The sequence below is a fragment of the Nannobrachium achirus genome (genome assembly GCF_963921795.1).
Source record: "Nannobrachium achirus genome assembly, chromosome: 20".
In the NCBI taxonomy this organism is placed as follows: domain Eukaryota; kingdom Metazoa; phylum Chordata; class Actinopteri; order Myctophiformes; family Myctophidae; genus Nannobrachium; species Nannobrachium achirus.
The window spans coordinates 26,225,864-26,243,849 of NC_137827.1; the positions used below are offsets into that span (position 1 = coordinate 26,225,864).

General features: G+C 42.0%; 2 protein-coding genes across 2 annotated transcripts in view; one reads left to right on the forward strand and one right to left on the reverse strand.

The window, feature by feature from the left end:
* Positions 1-17,986, reverse strand: part of LOC308306307 (sorting nexin-14-like) — a 450,899-nt gene that overhangs the window by 401,222 nt on the left and 31,691 nt on the right. The gene's annotated exons all lie outside the window — the stretch shown is intronic.
* Positions 531-17,669, forward strand: LOC308306308 (snake venom 5'-nucleotidase-like). The gene is made up of 9 exons (XM_080751225.1): positions 531-1,010; positions 2,658-2,880; positions 4,890-5,078; positions 6,029-6,229; positions 6,318-6,472; positions 9,164-9,272; positions 9,423-9,572; positions 12,440-12,640; positions 13,358-17,669. The coding sequence occupies exons 1-9, from the start codon at positions 660-662 to the stop codon at positions 13,516-13,518; spliced, it is 1,740 nt and encodes a 579-aa protein (XP_080607351.1). The 5' UTR covers positions 531-659; the 3' UTR covers positions 13,519-17,669.

Below are 17,986 nucleotides of genomic sequence, written 5' to 3' on the forward strand. Positions count from 1 at the left end.
AAGAGGGCTTCAGTACCATGTGTTATACTTTACTTCACATATGCACTAGGGGGTGCTGATGCAAACAGGAAAATCTATTCATCAAGTTTCACTCCACCATTTCACCTAAGGCCCTTTTTGAAGCCCTTGTATTCAGCCCCAGAGCAAACTTCAGTTGTAAATTCAAATGTAAATTCAAACATTTGCTTCCCATTAAAGTGTAAAGATTTAAAGGTCATAAATTGTCTCAAGCAATGCATTTGGAAATCATGTTAAGAATGTATTATGTATATTTATTAGTCTAATTTTAAGCAGACACATTTTGTAAAATGAATCTTGAAAACGCATAGGGACGCAGGCTGTAACAGATTTGGTAAAATGAACCTTAAAAATGCATAATGGACGCAGGCTATAATAAAACATGTCCAGGCACGTCTCGTTTTACAACTATAGTCTTGAACTTGGAATTCAGGTTTTTGGGCAATAGGCTGCTACAGTACAGTAGAGTAGACTTACATGATGTCACAGCTGCTCATACTGTGCAGAAGAAGAGAGAGCTCATCCTGCCAGTGCTGGCTATAAAACTCAGGAAACTCATTTTGAACTTGAAACCTTTATGTGAGTTGTGACCATCATCACCTACTGTAGTGTTCACTTTCACTCGCCAAAGTCGCCATCTCATGCACGACGACGATATGCCGACTCCGAGAGCACGCGTTACCTCATTCTGCGTGCTGCTCCTTTTGAACAATTTAGACAGAGTGTCAACTTTCGAAGTCACACTGCTTCACACGAACGACAACCACGCTCGGATCGAAGAGACCAGCAGAGAGTCGGGGAAGTGCCCGGAGAAGGGACCCTGCTTCGCCGGTGTCGCCAGGAGGTTCACGAAAATAAAAGAAGTCCGACAAAAGGAGCGACATGTGCTGCTGCTGGATGCGGGGGACCAGTTCCAGGGAACCATCTGGTTCAACTACTACAAAGGAGCGGAGGCTGCCCACTTCATGAACAGACTGGGCTATGATGCCATGGTAAGTGCAAGTGCTAAAGTGCATTGTAGTTTGCAGTGGTGGAAAAAAGTGCTCAAATGTTTTAGGCCTACTTAGGTAAAAGTATCAATATTGCAATGTAGAACTAATCTGTTACAAGTAAAAGTAAAAGTATTCAAGGTACCAAAAGTAGAACTCCTTATGTCCCATTTCACAACTTTTCATATATGTCCTATACAAATTATTTGAAAATATCAGATCTACAAGCTCACAATGCATAGGGATGGGAAACATACAATCTAAATCTACAAAGTAACTAGTAGGCCTAACTAAAGTTGTCAAATAAATGTAGTGGAATAAAAGTAAAATATTTGCCTCTGACTGAGATGTAGAAGTAGAAGTCAAAGTATTGAAAAGTACAAATACCTAAAACTGTACTTAAGTAGGCCTACAGTAGGCTACTTAGGTACATTTACTTAGTTACTTAGTATACATAATATAGACCTACACACTTTGCCCCCTTTTTTGTAGTAGGCTACATTTATTCCATCATACAGTATATTGTACTATATTATATTTCACTGCACACAGTCTTTGAATCTTTTTGTCCTAAAGCACCTTTTTTCATCAATTTGCGAAACAAAGAAGCATTGATGTTTGGTAGGTCATTGAAGAATTAAGTGGAGGGGCACACAACTGAATTTGGACCACTGCCCCACACCAGTCTTCAGGCATTCTGGGATGTGTGAATGACCTTTTAGCAGTAGTTAGTGAGGTAATATTTACCTATTGACCTGTACATTTCTGAAGTACATGGAGGGCAGTCGTTACTACACTTGTAGTTAGTAAAATATTAATTATATTACATCTAGCACAAATTATTTCCACAAATGTATGTTCAGATGCAAAGAACCTGCACACCTGTTTGATCTAACTCTTTGAAGTTACTTTTTAATATCAACATGGTTTATTGTTTACAGAATGCATTTAAGGAACCTCCCTGAGAACCACCTAATGCCCTGACTTGCTTGTAGAACCACTATTTCTTGACAAAGACTAGAAATGCCTACAAAAAACGTAGAAATGCAGTGCCCTGTGGCTTCAATATCTGAGCTAGGTGTTTTGCCGGGTCCCCCCTCCCATAATTTTGAAGCTTTTTCGTGTGTGTGTCTGTGTGTGTCTGTGTGTGTGTGTGTGTGTGTGTGTGTGTGTGTGTGTGTGTGTGTGTGTGTGTGTGTGTGTATATTCTTGATGCTCTGACATTTATGCTCTAGCGCATGTTGCCCTGAGGTGCCTTACTAGTATAAGAACTGAAATACACATAACCCTTTATAAGACTGTTTCTCAACCAATTGCTTGAGGAAAGTTCTTGAGAATCTTGAGATTCGGCTTTTCTGTGGACGTTCTTGATTCCCAGTAACAACTGCTGTCAGCTACAACTTAGGTTACCAGTCATTGAGTGACCCGTTTCTAAACTTGTGGTCCATGGAACACTAGTGGACCATGACATGATTAACGGGTGGTCCATGTCTGTCTCTTCTTTGCTATAGTGGAGTCTCATGTCTCATGTCATTTTCTGTCTCACACCTTGTCGGGTATAATTTATGCAATCAAAATACCACTGTTTTGTGAAGTAATAATAAAGGCATTGTGACAAAATATGACTTGACCACTTATTTTACTCCTCAGGCATTTGGAAACCATGAATTTGACAACGGAGTGGAAGGGCTCATCAAACCCTTTCTTCAGAATATAAACTGCTCTGTGCTGAGTGCCAACATCAAACCTGACAAGATACTGGCCCCGGGAATCAGCGGTTACTATAAGCCATACACGGTGATCAATGTTGGCTCTGAAAAAGTGGCTGTGGTTGGATATACCACTGCAGAGACGCCCGTCTTATCCTTACCAGGTAAACTATGCATTCCGTTAAGTTATTAAGCTATCATTACACTGTGTGATGTACAGTATGACACTTTGTTTGTTTTAGCATTTAATTTGCATGATTATTTGGAGTGTGTTAGTCTAGTAAGGCAAAGTTCTGGACAAAGCATCAATGTCTTCTCTTATATTCCAGTCAATATTGTTTGATGCAGGGAAAATTGCAATAGTAATCATTGAAGGATAAGGACATCCGATAAAAATATTAATACCATTATATACTAGAGGATCAAGGTAATTGGTAGCCTTCATGTCTCAGCATCACACAAAGAACTGCTTCTGAACATGCCATTTTCATGTACTTTTCTTATGACTTTTTAGGTATCCAAACAAAGTGAGTCAAATTGGGTTATAAACCATTTATTATCATGGGATTTTCTCTATATACATATTTATCATAGTATGTTTTTCCATAAAACCAGTCATGAAACATGCCTTGATAGTAGGCATACCAAACTTTACTCTGTGTGCTCATCCAAATGTTGTGGTAACAAAATATTTGCACACACCGGTGCACTGTAAACTCAGACTTGAGTAATCTGATTGTTGGCAACTGACAGTGTCAACCCATTCCTGTTTACCAGGAAATTGTTTTATTTCAATGCTTTGGTTTCATGATGAAACCAAAGCATTGCATCACAGGTTACATCCATTACAATAATACATTCAAATCTTCATTCAGCAGATATAGAAAGTGACATCGGAGACACTCCTGGCTATGAACACGATGGGTGGCTTCACTAGTTAACTTCATCCAGATGTGTGTGACTTTGTGTCATGAATTCTCTCACTCTGAGCCTTCATTAGCTCACCAGCTGCAGATCATTACCAATCAGACCCCGCCACTCCCTCATTCCTTGCCATTTCACCTAGCAGTTGTAGTCTCTTTTCCCTGCCAGATTATTGTGCGTTCAGCTCCTTTATTAGCCTCATTCTGGTCCTGATTTTCTTGACCTTCCCGTTTATACCCTGACTTGCGTTCACCAGACCATGGGCTACCTTCCTATTCCTTATTGGATAAAAAAGTAAATAAGTGGATGGCTGAATCACACCACTACTACTATAACAAGTGCAACGGTGAACATTATAGTTATAGTGCTCAGTTTGAATGGTCCTTGCGTGTCTGACATTTTTTGTCCATAAAAGTGTGTGTAGCATCACTGGCTCTGGAGTTTTAAGCAGCCATCTGGCTTTGTGATGAAATGTCCTTGAGCAAAACAATTCACCCCTGGAGCATTGCATGCTACCTCTACCATTGCTATGTGAATGGTGATGCACGCTTTGGAGGAAGGTGTTATATAAATGAACCATGTATATTAACTTTTGACCCGCTCTTTTCCCCCTTTACAACAAATCGCTTTGCCGAAAATAGCCAATCTACTCTGCGGCTCAAGTGGTCAAACGTTGTGCTCAGGGACGTGCTGGCCATTGGGAAAAGCGGGACAACTCCCGAACGGCCAGTTCATTCCCGGCCGGTCCAGGCCGGCCATTAGGAAAAAATTAAATTGTCACTGTCGGGCAGAAAACTTGTATCTCCAAGTTTCAAATTTGTAAACTTTTTCGCAAAGCAAAGCCCTGCTTCATCATACAAGGCTGTCGCACAGAAGTAGTGAAAACAGCAGATCTACAAGCACACAACGCCTCGCGGTGCGAGGCGTTGTGTGCTTGTAGATCGGCTGTTTTCACTAGTTCAAATCATTTTTAAAATGATAAATACAAAACAAACGGTTTTGGACGTACAAGGTTTCCACCCGACACCGACGAAATATAACTCATGTAATTGGCCCACTGGCTTGTCACTTGTCATGATCTGAAATGGCAAATCTTTGAGTAGCAGCAGCGCTATAGAGAGAGATCTCTCTCCATAGCGTGCAATGAGGGCCTCTACAACTCTTTTTCCCGGGCTGAATCAGGGGCCCAGCACGTCCCTGATTGTGCTTTTTATTTATACTTTGTCATTCTCTGACTCCTGTGTTTTAGGGCCCCACTTGATATTTGAAGATGAAGTTGAAGCACTCCAGGTCCAGGTTGATAAATTGGTGACACTGGGATACAATAAGATCATTGCACTGGGTCATGCTGGCTTTGAAGTGGATAAAGACATTGCCAAGCGAGTGAGAGGGGTTGACGTGGTCATTGGAGGACACAGCAATACGTTCCTATACACAGGTATGTTGCACCATTCTACTCTATTCAATATCCAATGTTTTGGATATTGAGCATTTAAGAAGTTAATTACAGTTTACAGTTTACAGTTTAGGCATTTAGCAGACGCTTTTAATCCAAAGTGATTTACAATAAGCAGATAACATCACAATAATAAACAAGATAATATGTCAGTACATCATCAACAATATAACAAATGCAAATGGATATCCATCTAGAAAAAACACAATATAATCAAAGTTCTAAAAACCTAAAAAAACTAAAACAAAACAAATGCTAACTAGCTTCATGTGTGGTCATTGATTTTTTTTTTCTGTAGTGCTAAGGGTTTAGGTGGAGTCTGAAAAGGTGAGTCTTCATGTCTCTCTCTCCCGACAGAGAGCTAACTGCAACAATGTCTGAGCTACAATAAGGATGGCACATCTGGTGTCCAATCCAGTGCAGTGTCTGCTTCAAATAACTTTACTGACATTGTCCACCAGGTGGTGTCCTACCAGGGGCGAAATTGTATCTTATTCTGCATGGGTTTTCAGATCAAAAGTTCTTTCGCAAAACAAAGCCCTGCTTCATCGTACAAGGCCGTCGCACAAAAGTAGTGAAAACAGCAGATCTACAAGCGTTGTGTGCTTGTAGATCGGCTGTTTTCACTAGTTTAAATCATTTTTAAAATGAAAAATGCAAAACAATCAGTTTTGAACATACAAGGTTTTCACCCGACAACGACGATACAATAGCCTATGAATTTATAATTCTGTCACCAGTAGGGGGGCCCTTGGGTTTATTAAACCCATCAACCCTATACAAATTACGCTTGTGTGTCCTACTCGACAACAGGGTCAAAATGTCTCAATGGAACAGTAGGGAAACCACCTCCTAGTCCTACCACTGCAGATGTGCTGATTGTATTAAGACAGACTCACCAAATACGAATGAAAACTGGTGTTTCTCTGAAGGTACAACGCTACCATCCAGTGAGATACCAGAAGGTCCCTACCCCTTAATGGTGAAGTCTGATGATGGGAGAAATGTCCCAGTGGTCCAGGCCTATGCGTTTGGCAAATACCTGGGATACCTGAAAGTCACCTTTGATGAGGCTGGAAATGTGGTTACAGCTGTTGGAAACCCTATACTTATGGACAGCAGCATAGCTCAAGGTAGACTACAGAACACAACACAACCTTAACCCCAAACAAGAAGTCTTTTCATTTCAGGTTTTCATAAAATGTTTTTCAAATCTTCTAGATCCAGATATTCTGGCTGATGTTAACAGTTGGAAGGTTAACCTGGCTCAGTACTCTTCCCAGTATGTGGGACAGACCTTGGTGTACCTCAACGGGACGTTTGAAGAATGTCGATTTCGGGAGTGTAACCTTGGAAATATGATCTGTGATGCTATGGTAAGCATGTCATGTAGAGTGACTCTAATGAGTGAGTTAATTCACTCATTAACTCATTTGCTGCGATGGCCGTGAATCCCGTAAAAATCCCGCTGTACGTCCCTGCCACGCCCGTGAATCCCGCCAATGTGCTTTTAAATTATGTAATGCTAAATTAGACTCTCCCACAGCTCCTCAAAAAGTTTTAGCCTTCTATCTTATAAGGAAACCAAAATATCACACATCAAAGTGAGTGTGTTTGAAAACAAGAGTGTAATAAATGTATAAATCTCAATAAAAGTGTAGGCCTATAATTCTCCCCATAATCAACAGAGAAGGAACAGTGCTGGCAACCGCTGCAGCCTCCAGCACACAGAATGCGTCTTTTTTTTTCCAGGCTCTTTTTTTTTTTTTTTTTTTCTCCTCACTCCAACATGCATGCCATTCACACACACCCCCATTCCAACACCAATGCCCTTGCCCTACTATGGAAGTGTTGCCAGAAGTCAATCTGAATGGCACCATGTAGGAAGCCCCCCAAGCGGAGGCTCTTTTTCTTTTTTTTTTCTTTTTTTTTTTTCCTCCTCACTCCAACATGCATGCCATTCACACACACCCCCATTCCAACACCAATGCCCTTGCCCTACAATGGAAGTGTTGCCAGAAGTCAATCTGAATGGCACCATGTAGGAAGCCCCCCAAGCGGAGGCTAGCCAGCCTAGCCTATAGCAACAACTAAACAGTTCAGCTCGATGAGACCGTTCTTCATAAATCAAACAAAATCCCGTGACATTTTCACTTCAAAAGCCATAATCTGCTATGGGCCTCCACAACCCACAGCTTCATAACCCCACACACCACACTATTGTCCAGATTTGCAGCCAACTAGAGAGAGTTGGAAGCATCTCTGCCTCATGACTGCCTGAACCAAAATAAACCATCACAACAAATAGATAACACATCTGCACCTCACCTCACGTCAGCGGGGGTCCCCTCGACTACATCCCGATCACAAGGCACTGCTCGCGGCAGAGTATATGTCCCCCTGTGTCCTGGACTCCTGGTCAAGCAACCATGTCGTGTCCGGAGGCTGATTTGACCACAAACAACATCTCTATTCGCGTCGGTAAAACTTATAAGACATCCTCGTCGAGCGTTAGCCTTGTCTTCTCCGTGTCTGCACGCTAACAGATGGATCCCACCGGGAACAGTGGAGTAAGCAATCGCGACGATTCATTGAAAGTAAGTTGCTTTGTTTTCATCCAAAGTTTCTGTGCTTCCCGTGTCGGTGTCCCGTTCCCTGCACGCAACGTGCAGACTGAAAAGAAAGTGAATATCGATCCATCGTGGCGCTCCTGCATCTCCCCCTGAGTGTGATCAGCTGCAGCATGTGTATCGCACACAGCATTGTAATGTTGTAATGCGTTCTTCTTGATGTGATCAATAACTCTATGCTTGTGATCCGTTCTAATATCCGGTTATTTACACAATCACATACATAAACGTTTCCGCATCCGGTATAGAAACGGACCTGATCAGCAACTACATATGGCAACTGTACAGGGGCGTCAATTGGGTATGGCAGGGGTATGCAGCTGCCATGCCTTGGCTACAGGGGGAAATAATAAAATGTACTTTTCATTGTGCCTGTTGCTAAGGTATGGCAACATACCTTACCTTTTTCTGAACTGACGCCACTGCAACTGCACACTAACGGATCCCAACAGATTCAATTCGGTGGAGCTTTATTGACATGAGAAAACGCAAGTGGTTTGTACTCGCCAAAGCAAGTGTCACAAATAAAATAAAAACATTTGAAAATGGGTAACATAATACAGTTGGAGGGGGTACCATTCCCACCTGCTTAGCAATATATATTTATATATATATATATATATAGATCTGCTATTATGTACATGTATGTGTATAGCCTACAGTATAGTTAGTGTGAGTGTGTGTGTGTGTGTGTGCGTGTGCGTGTGCGTGTGTGTGCATGTGTGTGTGAGGAGGTACTGCAGACCATCGTGGGCCAGTCCAATATAAAAAGCGTATTTCTCTTTGTGTGAAGTAAGACGCCCTAAGGGCAAGATGTGGCCTATTACAGCACTATTACACAATTCCAGTTATACACAATTAAACTTATTACACTAGTACACTCATCTGATAAGTGCCTGAAGCCATAAAGACAGATATCAAGTGAGTTATTTCCTTGAAAAGAGAACATTCACAAAAACTTAAATAACTCCTTTTCATTTGATTTTCAAGCTCGGAAAATCAAAAAACAAGGTTTTTGAAATGGCTATAACTATAGAATGGTACATCGTAAATGCAAGATTATATTTTTTTCGTGAAACTACAGCTTGTCCTCTTCCATTTCCAGTAATGTATGACATGGTCGTGCAAACACAGAATTTAGGAAAAATCTAAATATAAAAAAAAATATTCATTATACAAAATGGCAGAAAAGCCATACAGTGCAATGTTAAAATGGCAGCAAATGAGTTAACATGCATTCATAGCATTTGCATGCACCACTGAGGCAGAATTACTTAAATACAATAATCATATCCATAGCCTGTCTCATATACAATACATTTGACTAGTTTCTCCTCTCAATATCAAGTCTAGTAGATTGAACTAGTAGAGACGATTGAAGCTTGATTGACCTCATAAACAGAATATCTCACTGACCGTCTTCTTTTCCATTCATAGGTTTATCACAATATCAAGTACCCAGATGAAGAACAATGGAACCATGTGAGCCTGTGTATATTGAATAGTGGTGCCATAAGGACTGGCATCGACGAGCGCTATAAAAATGGTGTGCATGTTTTTTTTTAGGTGTGCATACATGAGTATACATTATAAAATGTTTACAAATGTATATTTTCACAATCTAAATGTGAGCAGCTAGACTTGGGTGGAAATCCCATGTTAACTTGTACTGTACTCGTGTCCCTTCAATCTTCAGGTACCATAACCATGGAGGAGATTCTCTCCATCCTGCCTTTTGGAGTAACCTTTGATTTGGTCCAGCTGAGCGGGTCTACATTGAAAAAGGCATTTGAACACTCCGTTCTCAGATATGGCCACAATAGAGGAGAATTTCTACAGGTTTCAGGTACAGTATGTGACATTTGAACCCATATCTACTGTACACCCCTATCGAATACTGCCTGAACAGTTCATAGGCTTGCAGATTGATATAGATGTTTATGTTGAAGACGAGTGCTCTACCTGGACATGGGGAAAGTAAAACACTGAATGTAACATAACTTTGGTCAGACTTTCTATGAAGCTATGTAACATTTGTAGTTACAACAATATTATTAAGTAGACTTTTAACTCGGCACCTATTGTAATTGTAATTATGCGCATAGTTACGTGTGATATACATAGTGAAAGTCTGACATACTATTATAAAATGCTTTCAGAAGACTAAGAATAGTGCTATACAAATGCAATCCAAATTCAGTTCATCAATTTACCACAATACAGCAACAATTGTTTTTCTTAAAGCTGGGACAAGTCAACGAAAATAATCGATTGTTGTTCTATATGATTCCAAGCACTAGGCCAGACCTGCAAAATACAAAATAAGGAAATCATTTACAGTACACAGGGGGAAAGGGACTATTTACTGGTCTCAGGGACCAGTAAATGGTCCCAGGGACCAGTAAATATCGCAGCAGGCGGGCGTTAGGCGTGTACTCAGGGACACTTGGACATTCCTCTCACTGTACGGCCTCTCAACCCACTCATTTACGGCCACGGCTATGGCCGCAAACCACAACATACCTCCTCATTTACATCTTGCACACAGATGTTTGTTTTCAGCAACACCAAAACAGTGCTCAATCTTCTATTCAAAACAAATGCAGTGTTTATTCTGGGAAATGCTAGTGCTTTTGTCTACAGGGGCTGCCTAAGTCAAGGATAATACCCAAATCCACTGCTTCAAAGAGTAAATCAACAGTGACTTTCACAGGGCAGTAAACTGCTACTGTCTGCACTGCACTCTGGGTTGAAACTTTTCCGTGTGTTGCACTTCTGGCCACAGCCCAGGCAGTGATGTCAAAACAACCTTCTTGCAATTATTCAGAATGAAACCATGAACTGCTATGGACACTAATGTTGCTAGGCATCATGGTAAAAACACAGAATGGAGAACATTGCAGCTGCAGTTTCCTGACATATGCGATCCCCCCGCCCCCCCCTTAGAGCACAGAATAAGAATGTGATTCAAAACCTGTTATGTTTCAGGGGTTATAAGCACTGTCCAAAGTGTGTTACATTGATTTAACCCTTAACAACCATACAAGGCATCAACCAGCTGATTGGGAACACTTTAGTGTAATGTCTAGGATTTGAACCCATGTCTCCCACGTGAAAGTCTTAACATCATAACCACCAGACCAAAGGGACATCCCTGTGGACCGGGGGAGATACTAGACTTTTGAGGCCATCGGGTTGAGGCAGTGAGTCACTCAGCGACCTTTTGGCCTCCTCCCACAGGGAAATCCTGTCACGGCACCAATGTAACGCCATGAAAGTCCAACATCTTAACCATCCAGTGGTTAACATAATTGGACTTTCACGCGGGAGAACCCAGTTAAAATCCCGGGCGTTACATAGGGGTTCAGTGTCTTAGTAGCAAGTTGTACAATGGATAACGCTATTAAACTGATAAAATGAGATGACTGCATAAAACCAGAAAGAACCAGGTTCGGCTGCTGAGAGCTCAGTTCAACCACTTCAAAAACCAAATCAAAATAGCCTACATCAAAAAAAACACATTCACTTTAGTGAATAATACAAATCCAAGCAGTTTTGCGCTTGTGGACCATTTGTTTGGTCTGCTAGTCTGCTAGCAGGTTAGCACAGTCAACCCCATGTTAGAATTAGCATTTGTGCCAAATCACCAAACTACTAGGAACCCATTTAAACACACTTTGGCAAAACCAATCGACCAACCAAGCCATTGACAATAAACCAGTTGATATTAACTCACCACTGAGTAGGTAATGGAAAAGTAAGCAATTTACCCCGAGTGAGAGGACATTATGCTCTGATAATGTCCTGTGTTAGGGTGTTATCGGACGAGGCGAAGCCGAGTCCGATAACACCCTAACACAGGACATTATCAGAGCATAATGTCCGACCCCGAGTGGTAAATAGCTTTTCTACCACTTTTTCCCTTATACATGAAAGAAAACACATAGTTGTAACTTGCAAGGATCTTAAGTTACAATCATTATTGCCTATAAAACTTCCGCGAGACAGCAGATAGTTCCACCAACAACATCTTCTACTCACCAACAGATGGCGCCAACTCCATACTAATCCATGCGTCTAGCTTACAGCTAAGCTAACGTCAGTTAGAAGTACCGTTCCGGCCGTAAATAGAGGCTGTTCGCTTCCAGAAAGGCATAGGTTCAGAGAAAAGGGGCTTTAAAGTTGGCGGATTGCATTGGATCCAAATAAATCGGCGACTATAGCATGCACGTTAGTGAACATAGGACCGTTGCCACGGTCATTTGTTGGTTGGGGGAAAGGTGTTCCGACTACCTCCTGAAGTCCCCGGATGTACACTGAGGCTCATTGATCTCGGACAAGTCCTCACACAACTTTGCGGCAGTAGTTCTCTCATAACCTCCGGAATTTAGCCAATCAGAATCCAGTATTTGAACACGTGACTCGAAAAAGTGGTAGAAGCACAGAAAGAGTACACAGCATGAGGGCAGCAAAAAACACAGTGGGTTAGGAGGGTTGCCATGTCTGTTTGGGTTGCCATGTTTGGCAAAACCAGGGTTACATCTTGCTCAAGAACTCTTTGACACAATGCCAGGAGGAGCTAGGGAACGAATTGGGAACCCAGATGGCCACTCAGTCATAGGTTCTTAGCAGTTATAATTATAGAAATGTTACCTAACCACACTTATGAAGTCCCAAATGAAAATGTCCCCAACACGTATTTTCTACACCTAGGAATCCAGGTGATGTTTGACCTCTCCAGGCCTGCTGGTCAGCGTCTGGTGGCCATGTCTCTGCTTTGTACTGAGTGTCGTGTTCCCCGATACGAACCATTAGACCTGGAGAAGACATATAAGCTGGTTATGCCTTCCTACATAGCAGATGGAGGGGATGGCTTCACCATGATCAAGCAAGAGAAACTGAAGCATGATACAGGTGAGAAAGAGGCATGTTCTGTAATCATGTGAGGTGAAAAAGAAAATACATTTCTTTATTGGGTTTCAAGATGTGTTTGATAGGATTTCACCAGATATATCAAAGACAATTCTGGTTGTAACATAAAGATGCAAAAACAAGACATTTAACAGCAATTAGGTGGAGGAAAAGGCATGCAAGGTCAGTTGATATCAGTAAAAGCCAGGATACCGCAGTGCAGATGCTGATTTTACGTTTGCACTGTGTCTTGCTGTGGTCTGTCTCCCGAGGCAGCAATAACAACGCATCTTCTCAACATTTAAGGACTCTAATAAATATTCCTGATTATCCCCAGAAACAAATAGCTTGCAACAACACTTCCAAGTTGTCCCATTTCTGTCTTCCTTGTTCCAATCCATGTCAAAGTTTGTGTTGCAGAAAATTAGTTTTCTTTAAAATTTGTGTTGCACCTTACAGCATGGAGTCTAATATTACTCAGTTAGACACATTAACCCTGACATTTGGGCGTGTCATTATAGGCTAAAAACAATATTAGAAGGACATTCTAATGCGTGAGGGGCAGTGATTTTTATAATATTTTTTTAATGTTTATTTCATTTGAAAGTGACATATCCCTTTAATAACACCTGTGATCAGAATGTTGCTGGTCTTCAGAAAGTGTAATTTAGAAAGCACGGCAATAAATCAAATAACCTAATGATCTCTCCCTCTTTCCAGGTGATATGGACATTGCCGTTTTATCCAAATATATCTCGGAGCGCAAACGTGTGTACCCTGCTGTTGAAGGTCGAATCAAGTTCAGGAATTCAGCTGTACGTGAGCGGACTAGCATTCTTGTCTTGTTGCTACTGGTCCTGTGTCTGGCCATTACCCTCTGATTGTGACTGGTATATTTCAATAGATAGCAGAGCCTTACAAACGACATGTGAGGCTACTTTAGAAACGGGCTCTGGGACTTGCCATGCCATCACAGTTACGTTGGTAACATTAGCTTGTGGGCACATCAAGCACTGAAGGAAGGACCTACTTGTTTCCACATTTCAGACATCAATTAGACTGGTAAAACTGACTTAAGTACAACCTTGTTTCTTTATGTTCTGAGAGCTTGGGAATGTGGAATGCATCTTGTTTAGTAGCCTATAGCTGCTCTGAATGTAATAAACAGCAACAGATGCTATTTGTAAGGACTGAAATTCCAGAGCAAGCAGAGACGTGTGTTTTACTTTTACTAAGCTAAAGCTGTTATGGTGTTGCACAAGGGGACAGCCACCTATTGCACAGTTTTTCTCTGTATCTCACTGTATCTATAGTATTTATCTCCCCACAAAGGCAGACCAATCACAGTGAACCACACAGCTCTGATGCTGCTATGGCAATCATAGTCCCCTCAAGAGCAGACCAATGACAGTGATCACGCTGCTATATGCACTCTCAGAGATGGGCAGTATTTGAAATACTTTTTTGTGTTGTCATTTGTTTCAAGATACATTCATTTCACATCTTGTATTGTCTGTAATCTAAATGCATAAAATACATGTCTCTGCTGTCGGGCTGAAACCTCCTAACTCCAAAATGTACATTTTCGGGAAAATGAGCTCAAGTGGAGTTAAGGGGAACACACACTGGACGCGGAGGCGGTGCGGAGGCGGCGCGTCAAAACATTATTTTCAATGAACTAACCCACACCGGCGGCGCCAGACGTGCGCAGCCGCGGGTCTGCCGCCTTGCCTGCCGCGCCGATACGCCGCTGTTCTATTTTTCCAGCGTTCCCGCACGGTGAACATGTTCTCCCATGGTTCTCCCCACCGGGGAAATGGATGTGCTGTGTGGCAGCGCGCCGCATCCAGTTGGGGTTACCGCGGGGCACTTCACGTGCGTCTATACTGCTATGCGATGCTGCGCAGCCACCCACGTCCAGTGTGTGCTCCCCTTTAGGAGGTTTTGACCGAAGGGCTTTTACTACTTTTCATTGGTTCAATATTATTTTAACCAACACACAGACATAAAGGGTGTTCAATAGCACATATTTATGAAAAAAAGAGAGGGCCAGTCGGGTGGAGTAAGCTGGTTTGGCAAAAAGTGTGGAGTTAATAGGTTTTGTCCTGAGCACTTTTTACTACTTTCCTTTGGTTCAATATTATTTTAACCAACACTCAGATGTAAAGAGTGTTCAGTAGGAGCGAGATCATTTAGCGACCTACAACCGGGTCGCGACGTGGTCGTTAGTTTTCAGCGACCGGGTCGCTAAATCGAGCGACCGGGTCGCTAAATCGAGCGACCGGGTCGTTAAATCACCGACCGCGCCGCTAAACCGACCGACCCGGTCGCTAAATCTACCGACCTGCCTGCAGTTTTAGGTCGGTAGATTTAGCGACCCGGTTGGTACATCTAGTGACCCGGTCGGAAGATTTTGCGCCCCAGTCGGTCGATTTAGCGACCCCGTCGCTCGCTTTAGCGGCGCGGTCGGTGATTTAGCGATGCGGTCGGTGATTTAGCGACGCGGTCGGTGATTTAGTGACCCGGTCGGGAGGTTGCGTGGCAGGTTAGCCTAACTGAGGTAAGGTTACTGAGGTTAGGGTTAGGGTTAGGGTTAGGGTTAGGGTTAGTAGCCCGGTGGTCGGTGGAAGCGACCACCGGTCGGTGGATTTACCTACCCAGTCGCTGGATTAGCGTCCCGGTTGGTGGAATTAGCGTCCCGGTCGGTGGAATTAGCGTCCCGGTCGGTGGTTTTAGCGTCCCGGTCGGTGGTTTTAGCGTCCCGGTCGGTCGATTTAGCGACCCGGTCGGTGTTTTAGCGTCCCGGTCGGTGGTTTTAACGTCCCGGTCGGTGGTTCTAGCGTCCCGGTCGGTGGTTTTACCGTCCCAGTCGGTCGATTTAGCGACCCAGTCGCTGAAAATTACCGACCACGTCGCGACCCGGTTGTAGGTCGCTAAATGATCTCGCCCTCTCTCAGAGTGTTTAATAGCCCTGATTTATTCAAAAAAATCTAAAACCTCAAAAATGGAGTTGAGAGGTTTTGGCCAGACTGTGACGATATTATATCATTTTATTCTCAAATTGACACATGTGAGATGTCACTTCTATTCTGCCTGATTGGCTTACCCACCCTCAGAACAAATTCAACCACAAATGAGAGGCAGAGTAGGGCAGGTCTTGAGACAGACTTCATAACATGAACTGGGGTTTCCTTTTGTGATATCTACATTACTGCATAACCCATAAATGGTCAGAGAAGCCTAATATTCAATCATTTGTGTCAATGTTACGTGTCAATATTCTGGTCAATATCCTGGTGTCAGTAGCCTATTCTATCCTGGTGTCAGTGTCATTCCTCTGACATCACAGTGACTTCAGAGCATGATGTCAGAGCGACAAACCCTTAGAACCACAGTGCAGGGGCGTAGCCAAGGGTGGGCCTGGATAGGCCTAGGCCCACCCATTTCGTTTTTGTGCCCACCCAAAAATAACGCGGTGTGGCGTCAATACAGTCATGACAAATGACTGTATTGTGTCCCTGTAAATATTTAAATGTTCGCTATTTTCAAATAGCCAATGTACAAGCTTGCATCTGTGCCCACCCACTTTGTGCCAGGCCTAGCCAGTTGGTAAATCCTGGCTATGCCCCTGCCACAGTATCAGGCGTGACAGAGATACATACGGACAAGCTGTCACCGTTCACATACTAAACTGTGACCTACGGTCACAATAACTAATCATTGCATCAGATTTTATGAAATGAATGCATGTATTTTCAAAATACAAAGTGCTTATTTATATCTCAAATACATTTCTCAGACCGGTATTTTTGTATTTGTATTGTGATAAAAAAAAACAGTATTTGTTATTTGTACTTTTTTATGTATTTCCACCCATCTCTGTGCTCACTGCTCACCTCACGCTGCTACATGCATAACATACAGCAAACCACAAGGCTCACAAATGTCATGTTAGCTCAGTGGTTCTCAATATGGGGGTCATTTGAAGGGGGGGGGGTGTCTTGTAGATCAGCTATTTTCACAATATTTATGTGGAACAGAGTCAAACTAAATGTAATGCCTCAATGCCTGGAGTGCTTATCAGGGTGGGGTTGAGAACCACTGCGTTTGCACATGATTGGTAGCCTCGCAACAGCCAGACCCTCCCGAGGAAGGAAGAACATTGGTGATGACGTAGCTCGGGATGGCCGTGCCAGGCTACAGAAATGGTGCTTCGATCACTATCTATCTACATACCAATAGCTGCAGATTGCACAATGTTTTTTGTTAACTCATTAAAGTTATGCAAGAGTGAAACATGAATGGTTTACAATAGATTGTCAGTCTGTCTTACGCTTAAAAGGTTTTATCATACAACCCAAATCGTGTGGCACAGTACATTTAATGCACCAAAAATAAATGAATAATGTAATAACGATTACAATAATGAGTCTAAAAGCCAATATCATCTGGAGATTACAGTATGTGATCAATGCAAGTGGCCTGCTAAAGAGCAAAGATGTCAGATGTTCCAGAGGAAATTATATATATTGAATTACTGCAGAAAGAAGAAACTAGATAAAGGACAAATAAGAACAATATATTATTTTTCTACTTACATATTTGTTTATTCAATCTATATGACCATGAGGAGTCTTTCAATCTATCAAATGTATGTCAAGGACTACACTGATTGCTTCTATACTTTATTACATGGCTTCATTGTCTTGGTTAATACTAAACCAATATAGCCCCCATGACATTCTGCTCCAGTGCCTGTGGAATACCATCCCGACCATTTGAGAGCCCTACAATCTACTCAAAACATACCTTTGTGACTTTCTTTTCCTGGCTTTTCATGCCTTAATTGTTAGGTATTTACCATGGGTGGCCAAGTAACAATGTAATTTTACAACTAAATGATACATTAAAGAATGTTTTTTTAAAACATTTGAGGCAAGAAACAGGCAATGCAGTAACAGAATTTTGCACTTTGTACCGGAGTTTTCCGAGCTGGCTCTCACTGTCATTATCGAATGGACAATTGTCTTTACTGTACATAATGAAATTTAAGTCAATAAAAGAATTGTGTTGTCGTATTTTGTGTAGAATTATTGATTATGTTAAGTAACCATGCAATAAGCAGGATAATGATCAGAGGGCCGTTAATAAACCTACTGAGAAATACATGATACTGCTTCGCATCAGGGTCTTGCATCACCCTGTTTTGCTTTATTTCTTAAAAATGACTACCTCACGGTTCATTATACCTCACACGACACCTAATTTACATTACCATACTATTTTAAGTCATCAGAAATGTCATCTTATACTTTGTCATAAAATAACACTTTATATTCAGTCACCTAT